At 33.4% G+C, this 9277-nt stretch overlaps 1 protein-coding gene across 1 annotated transcript; it reads right to left on the reverse strand.

Annotated features, from left to right (window-relative positions):
* Nucleotides 1-521: 521 nt before the first annotated feature.
* Nucleotides 522-2310, reverse strand: LOC145159144 (uncharacterized). Its single transcript, XM_079078061.1, has 3 exons — nt 1226-2310; nt 1046-1152; nt 522-949 (listed from the first exon to the last, which is right to left on the reverse strand). Exons 1-3 carry the CDS (start codon nt 2243-2245, stop codon nt 778-780), a joined length of 1299 nt encoding a protein of 432 aa, XP_078934187.1. The 5' UTR covers nt 2246-2310; the 3' UTR covers nt 522-777.
* Nucleotides 2311-9277: the final 6967 nt, after the last annotated feature.

A 9277-nucleotide genomic window follows, 5' to 3' on the forward strand; every position in this document is an offset into this window, starting at 1 on the left:
TGGACGCTCCTAACCAATGGATGGCTTTAGCGTCGATGCCATTAACAGCGACACCATCTATAGTAGTGACATGAAACCCGAACATCTCAATGTCACCACTAATAGTGTCGCCGATATTAGCCCCATATTTCTAATATTTCTAGTAGTTATTACTCCTGGTAGATGTTAATAGGTGAAGGTTTTTGAAACCACTAATTACATTTCAATTTTTGATCTCCGGCAAATGCGTGCGGGTTCTCATCACTTCAACATCTTCCGCTCATATTCGTTTGCTATTACATGTCGTCACTGCAATGGTTCTGTTATTCTCTTGGTCCTACTTATTTCTTGGGTTTCATGTTATATATACTTTAATTAGTTTCTAATGTTGTTTTCATTTCTTTCTATGGACGTAGTTGCATTCTTGTAGTGTTGCTACCATCTCGACATCCAGTACCACCGGTACTGACCACTACATAAAAAAATATAAGCATTATATTTATAAATGATAATGTATCAACACCATATATATTAACTGTTTAATTTTCCAAGCAAGGACTACTGTCTAAAATGCATGCAATCATGTTCCAAACACACCACACCATATACCACCCGTGGTTAACATCGCCATAATTTCCATACAACTTCAAATTATACACGACTATTTCAAAACACCAACAAAAACAACAGTATCCAAATTTAACGCAAACATATTAACCCGAACCTATGCGCACACCGCGACAAAAGTGTCAACTATTATATATCCCATAATCGCACACTTGAAGATCACACTAGGCTTCACTTGCGATGCGTTTCTTTCTTAAGTTGCACACGATACACTCCTTTAGCTTCCCCAAGATCTTCGTCAAAACCTCCAACGTCATTGAATGTTTGACCAGTCATCTGATCAGCTTTTCTCAGTGCCTCCGCCGTGTCCTCAGTCATCCTCACCACATCATCACGCTTCCCACTGCACATTTCACACACATTAATGAACACCTACAAAGGGAATTATAAAAACAACACTGAAATTATATACGTCCAGAATTTAATCTTATATATATACCCTCCAGAAATGTCAACACCAGTTCCCCTCGCCTCATATCCTTGATCTTTCAGATGCATAGTCTCCATCTTTCTCCTTGCATCTTCCTCCGTCTCCGTTAACGTCCCCTATGAACAGACAAAGTCAAATTTGAGTCATTTTCTAGTTGAACCTTCAAAAACAACGTAGAATTACACCAACCTTTGTAGCTTCACTAGTTTCAGTCATCTTTTCTTTAGCCTCATCCTTCTTGCCGGTGAAAAAGTCCATAGCTTTCCTTGCAATACCTGTAGCTGAATCCTTCACTTCAGTCATTTTCCCTACAGCAGTATCCTTCCCTTCAGTTGCCTTATCGGCGGTGTAATCCTTTGCAGCCACTGCTGTATCAGCGGTGTAATCTTTTGCGTTACCCATCTTCTCCATTGTTGCATCCTTGGCTTCTTTTGCCTTCTCAGTGGTATAATCTTTTGCTGCTATGGCTTTATCAGCAGTATAATCTTTTGCTTCTTTGGCCTTCTGAGCAGTTGCGTCAGCGGTTTCTTTTGTTTTCTCAGCAGCATAATCTTTGTACTCCCCCATCTTCCCCATTGTAGTGTCCTTCGCTTCTTTCGTTTTCTGGGCAGCAGAGTCAGCGGTTTGTTTTGCTTTCTGTGCAGTTGCATCGGCTGTTTCTTTTGTTTTCTCAGCAGCGTAATCTTTGTACTCCGCCATCTTCCCCATTGTAGTGTCCTTCGCTTCTTTCGTTTTCTGTGCAGCCGAGTCGGCGGTTTCTTTTGCTTTATGTGCAGTGTAGTCTTTATACTCGCCGGCTTTCCCCATTGTTGTATCCTTGGCTTCTTTTGCTTTTTGAGCGGCGGAATCCTTGTACTCCTCCGCCTTTCGTGTTGTTTCTTCTCTGTTTTGTCTTTCTCTCTCTGCAGCTTCGCCGGAGACCACTGACGCCTTCTCGGTGGCTTCATGAGTTTTTCCGATCACTGCATCTTTGGCGCTTCCGAAGGTGCCGGTAACCGTTTGAAATATGCTTCCAATAATACCGGGACGGTTCTGGTCAGATGGTGTCTCATGGTGCTCGATAACAACTTCCCCTGCGCCACCGCCAACTCCTCTTTGTTTGTTGACGTCTCGGAGCTCATCTGCGGCGGTCCTGGCAGCCTCCTCCGCCCTCACTTCCTTTCCGGTTATATCTTCTCTTGCCCTGATGGGATCCTTTTGTGAAGCCATTTGATGTCAAGATCAATGTATTGCACTCGAAACTTCGATTGAATATCAAAAGAAACTCGATTGGAAGATAGAATCTGTGAGTTGTGAGTGGAACAAAAGGATATATATATATAAGGTGGTTAATAGATGAAAATCCTTTATTGTTGTAAAGGGTGAGACGTGCTGGGTGGTGGTGTTTATGGCATCTGTGAGACTGTGTATGTGTATATGTTGAACGGAAGACACGTGGCCTGGAAATGGACACGCGTAATTCAAGCAGGATTCATGCATGTCGCCGACTACAATAACGCCGTTGATAACATAAACTTTCGTTAAGATAATTTTCATCTGGCCTATCTTAATATTAATAATATATTAATACTAGTTGTGAGATAATATATTTAAAAAAAAAAATTAAACATAAATTTAAAATATTTGAAAATTTTGAATTTATAATAAAATAAAAAAATAATGAATTACTATAATAGAAATGTCTTTTATCTTTTAAATTTAAACAAATAATTTAAATAAATAAAAAAAAAGAAATTAATGAATTTTAATTTTGGAAATTTTAAAATTAAAAGATTAGTTCATTAATAAAATTGATATTCAATTATTATTAGATTTATTGTAATTATTACATTAAAATATTATGTGGAATTTAATAAAATAGAAAAACTCATAAAATGATATGTGGGAAAAAAATTTAAAATAACAACAAAATGACATTTGACAAATTATATGAGAGTGTGACAAATGAAAAAAAAAACATGCATTTATTAGAGCAGATAAGGTGGTCGGGTGGTTGAATGAGGTTAAAAGGACTAATTTATATAAACGGGATTAAGATACGTGTAGACCGAGACTGTTAATTGGAATAAAATTTATTTTTTAAAAGTTAAATATTATTTACACCTTAACAAATTAGGGGTGAAATTGGTACGGTACCGAGTTTTTTGTCTTCAAACCGTGTACCGTACCAACTATAGTTGGTATAAGATTTTAGCTACCAGTACCGTACCAAGTGTACTTGGTACCAATTAATTTGGCTACCAACAAATTTGGTTGTTATATATTGGTATTTGGTATATACCAAAATTTTTAACTAATATGTACTATACATGAATATAAGTTGAATTTGTGGACATTTGGCCGTTGCTTCACTTGCTTCCGGAGGTATTTTTTTTGGAAACCACTAAAAGGATTAAAAGATGTCCACCCCTAGCAAGTTGGTAGAGGAAACAAATGGTAAGAGTACAAGTACAAGGAATGAGAAGTTAGTATTCCTTTTTAAATTTTAGTGTATGTATCAATGATATCGTGCACATCAAACAATAACTATCAAGAAATTTGCCGGTTAATGTGTAAGTTTAGTAATTCTAAGACTTGTTAGTTGTTATTCTAATTAAAACATGAAGATATGAGAACTCATATTTCTTTGTATTTATGAATTGATATATATATATATATATATATATATATATATATATATATATATATATATATATATATATATATATATATATATAAGTTGGTACGGTACAACCGTGGTATTCAAAATTTCATACAGTTACCGTACCAAGACTACTTAATTGGCATGGTATTACCAGCCAAACATATTGGCTACCAAACAACTTGGCTACCGACTTAATTGGTTCGGTTGGTAACATGTTGGTTGGTTCTCTGTCGTACATATTTGTCAGCCCTAGTGACAAATGAAAAAAAAAACATGCATTTATTAGAGTAGATAAGGTGGTCGGATGGTTGAATGAGGTTAAAAGAACTAATTGGTATAAACGGGATTAACGTGCGTGTAGACCGAGACTGTTAATTGGAATAAAATTTATTTTTTAAAAGTTAAATATTATCTACACCTTAACAAAATAAGTAAATAACTATACAAATTTGAAATATATATATATATATATATATATATATATATATATATATATATATATAAATTTTTACTGTCTGACTTTTTTATTGGCTTAGACCGCCTAGGAGAGCAAACAACTGCCCGACTCCGCCTAACTCGACCGACTAACATTAATCATAGACAGTAAGTGACCGACTAGTGCCTAGATGGCCGCGCCTACGCTGATTTTTACGATACTAATTATATATACATATAAATTTAGAACCCGCTTTGTGAATAGTAAAAAGGGGTCCTTTTCACTTTAGCCCATGGACTTTATATCTTTCTATGATTTGTCGAATTTTATCATTGGTCAATTTTTGTTAATAATTTCGTCAATTACTGGTCAATGGTGCTTCTCAATTTTAAATTGTTTTATTTATCTGAGTCATTGGTTGGAGAACGTTCCAATTGCTACGTGTTTCTTTCTTGCTCCACCTTATTTTTTTTATCTAATGGAAACCATTAGAAAAAACCAGCATCTCCACCGCCTTTGACTCCATCTTCACCACACCATGCCATTTATCTCTCCCAAAACGTCCAACTTGTCGTCGCCTTCATCGCTACCACCGTCGATGGATCTCTTTCCAGAAAATCTTTACAAGATTCAAATCCCCAAACTGTACTGCAATGAATAACCCATGTTCCTCTTCCACTCTATCTTTTGGTTCATAAATCGATCAACCGACATCAACAGAGTTCAATTCTGGTGCAGATGATCTTTCATCACCCAAGAATTACATCATTTGGGTTCGTTCTTCCCCTTTTCATTGTCACTTCCAAAGCAAATTCATTAACAGATGTTTGTTTCTTTCTACCTTATTCTTTGCTTAAAGTAGACGATAAGTGTTGCATCCTTTTCGGGTTTAATTATTATGATTTCTGGTGGCAAACTCGGGAATTCAAAGATCTTGACTCCAAAAACCCTATTTTGTACCTCCATTTTTCCCTAGATTTGTTTGCTTCATCTATTCATTTGCTTCATTTTGTGCTTATGAATTCGATCTGGATAATATTGCAGGTTGAAAGTTGTTACAGTTTATGATACTTAATACTATAGTTCTCTAAAAAGCTTAGAAGAACGTGAGGTAATTTTGAGATTTTGTGTTTTTTTTTAATTTTTTTGTTCTCATTTTCATTTTTCTTTCCATAATGGCACACACAATCATGGAAATTGTGGTTTAACCTTTAGGGATCAACAGATTTTGTTTGCAGATCATGGAAATTAAGGAGGCGGTGGAAGACTCAATTTGAATGATGATGGTTAAAGCTAATATGCATTATTTGTGATATAGTCTAATGAATATTATATTTTTATTGCATAAAGTTGATGAAAGAAGTTGAAGAGCTTAAGGGATCACATTCAAAGCAGATTACAAACATGAATCTGCTACAACAAGTACTGGTACACTTAAAAATCATAAACAATTTCTTAGATATTTTATTTGTCTTATTTCTATAAATTTATGTGATTTTGGCTATACTCAGGACAAATCAAAACTAGAAACCCAACAGCTCAAAAACCAAGATAGATGTTTTGGAATCTGGATCATGCTTTGTTGGAGTAGATTCTGATAATAGGCTACAAAGCAAAAAACATTCAAAAAATTTCAACTCAGTGTTCATTGTTGCTAGATATGATGGGTCTTCATGGTTGGCATGTCTAGATTCATATTACCCATCTTATTATGTTAGAATCCCATTCAGACCAATGAATATAGTAAAGAAATACGGATCAGCATCAAAGGTAATGATTATTAATCTTCTTAAGTTGTTACATATTATAAAACTTATAAATTATAACCATATTTTTGTTTACTGGTCGTTGAATCATTCGTCTCGACAATAAATCAGTGGGTTTTAAGACCACCTTTATATTGAAACAACGTCCATGTTGCGGATGCTGCAGTTAACAACAAACTTTTTGTGGCTAGTGGTAATAAAGAAAGTCATATTTCGTCTTAGGTGAAATATCTTGATCTCAACAATGGCAAGTGGCTCCCCATTCATTCCATGAATAACAAGGTACTTTTACTGTTACATTCATATTTAGTAAAATGTCACTTCAGTTTGCTCTAAAGTTCATTTATTGTTTTTTTTGTTAGAGGTCAACAGTTTAAGAGGATGCTAAACATAAATGAATACTCTTTTATGTGATTTAGTTCTATTGAAATGCTTGATCCACGTGAAGACAAATGGTTAAAAATTCCAGATATGAACAAAAGGAAGGGTTGCCATTAAATGACAATGGTTCTACTGAAAAATGAATGTCTGTAGAGGCAATTTTGGTGCTTTTGTGATTGGAGAAACACTGTACACAATTGGCAGATCCACGAAAAAGAATCACGTTTTGGACGTTGTATGTATATGTAAACCATGACTTTGACTTTTTTCCTAACTATTTTCCCATTTGTGTTTTGACTTGCATTCTCATTATTTAATTTTTTTGGCAGGTGGAATGTTACAAAGATGGTAGTGGTTGGGAGGTTTATAATATAAAAGCAATTGTGAAAATAAGTCATTTTTTAGCAATTGTGTTGTGAATGTGAGTTTTATGAACAAAAAATATCTCTCTCTAAATACCACATATATAGTTTTATGAAATTGAATTATATTAACCTATTTTTTTATTACAATGTTTAAATTTAATTTTATTTTCTATTTTAGATATTGTACTTTGAGATTATCTATCCAATTATAACATTGTACTTAAAAGATCTACCCACATATATAAATAAATCAAAGTAGAATGATATAATAAACATATCAATGTAAGCACGTTTGTTTGTTTTTTTTTTCAGGTTTATAACGCTCTTAATTTTGCTGTTGATGGAATAACTACATAATTAATCAAATCTTTTTATCTTATTTTGCAATTAAACATTTCTCTAAATATTGTTATCCTGTGAAGTAGCTAAGGTGGACTAATTATTAGATCTTACCTATGTTTAATATTACAAGTTTTAGACAAGTACCAAATACCATTGTACATGTGGCTAATAGTGGTATTTAAAAACCCTAGCTAAATAGCATTGGTATAGGGGAATGTAACTGATTTCGTGAGTTGAATACACATAATAGGAAACAAATTATTACAAAAAACAGGTTAAAAATACAAGAAATATCAATCTACTTTTATCAAGTTGTTTGTTATAGCATTCTACTTTCGTTTTTCTTAAAGTTCTACCAATTGAAAGTACAATGTTTTCATACGCAAATAGATAGTGGCTATGTAATGAACACTGATAGATAACAAATGATAAATAGCAAAGTCTTCCAAACCCCGCAACGCGGGGACCTTTCCTAGTTAATATTATTAATTAGAGTGGAATACAGAAATGGTGCATGTGGTTTGTTGAAAATTATCGGTATAGTCCAATCTTCTAAATATTCACATATTACGTCCTTAGGGTCTAAAAAAATTACAATGCACGTCCCTCCATCTAAAAAACTATTTCTCCCTTTTTCATATATATTTTTTTCTATTTGTTTTATCAATTTATATGTTTACTTATAAAAAAATAAGAAAAATGTCAACCTCGATTCCAACCCCCACCCTTCTTCTCATGACTATCATCGTCGGTGATCTTAGGTTTAGTCATAAATTACCTCCATCAATTACAATTTAAAGTTGATTAACCATAATCATACAAAATTAAATATCTAGTTGAAGCTCATTTTTCTAGTTAGTTTTACAAAAATCATGGCAATCGAACAAACACATCACAAAACTAGCAATATCAACGTCAAACCACCATAACTAGTAGTATTTCCTACTAATTTTTAACCATTTTTTTATTAATTTTCAAATTCACCATATCATTCTGATTCTTGTCATTCTTGACAGTTAAAGAAAGCTAAAAACACAATGTTTCTTGATAGAAAAAAGTGGTTCTATGTTAGAGTCACAAGGAAGAAAACAGAGATTATGTGAGTTGTGAAACTTTACGGATGTATTGGTTGAAGGTTGAAAAAGATCTCCAATTTTTTGTGTGACTATGTTTAAGAAAAAAGTATAAAATCAGTCTTCAGAACTAAAAATTAAATCGATCCAATACCAAATAACAAAACATATTGAAATCGATCTCCACTTCTTTTTCTTCTTCATTGCATTAATCACAATCAAAACATCAAAGTTTCTAAGTAAATGAAAACAGATCAAGATAATTTGTGTTAGATGGGCGTGAATTCAATCTTCTGTCACAACCAATTACATTAATTTATCAACCGTAGAAACTAGGGTTTTCTATTTAAGCAATTTCATTCCTAATGATGAAAGTAGAAAAGGATTAGAAACCCAAGGTGACACGATCAATCAAATTTCTCAAAAAAAATCAGTTATGAACATAAGAAAGAAAAAATTACATCATTTTTGTTGAAATTTAGGGAATTTGGTAGGAAAAACGACATCATTAATTGTAACCACCTCTGTAAGGTGTTGACTGGACATTGGTGGCGGTAAACAACAACGTTGATGAAGTCGTAGATGCATGGGGGAGAAATGATAGACATATGGCGACGATAAACGACATACACGAGGTGGGGATGAACGATCAAAAGGGGGAATTAGAAGAAGGGATGTGTCTAGGAGAATAAGGGAAAATGATGAATACGCTTGTGAGTGTGGATAAAAAATAAACACAAAGGAAAACTATAGATACTTGGTGAGGTTGTTTTTTATTTTTATAATATTTAAATTTATAAATAATGAAAAGAGAAATAAAAATGAGTTAATTATATTATTTTGTTTAGTACTATTAAAAGATTATAAGAAAAAAGAAAAAAAAAATATAAGAAATGGTAAGTAGTCTTTTTATATAGATAGAAGGATTGAGACTGCAATTTGTTTAAACCAAATAAACCCACCGTTAACTATAGTACATAATGCTAGGTTTTTCTTCTTCGCATTTTATCATCCCATCTCCATTAAAGCATACCCGTATATCTCTTATCTCTTGACCATATCTTATCTCTCGACCACAAATCACTTACATGTTTTTATATATAGAAATCAGTGAGCATGGCGATAGGAAGATCCGGTGCATCAAGTCCCATCTCCATTAAAACATATATGTAAATCTCTTGACCACAAAGCACTCTCAAGAAATTAGCGACAAACGGATTATGCTTGCAATGAG

The sequence above is a fragment of the Lactuca virosa genome, chromosome 2 (genome assembly GCF_052849685.1).
Source record: "Lactuca virosa cultivar CGN04683 chromosome 2, Lactuca_virosa_CGN04683_v6, whole genome shotgun sequence".
Classification (NCBI taxonomy): domain Eukaryota; kingdom Viridiplantae; phylum Streptophyta; class Magnoliopsida; order Asterales; family Asteraceae; genus Lactuca; species Lactuca virosa.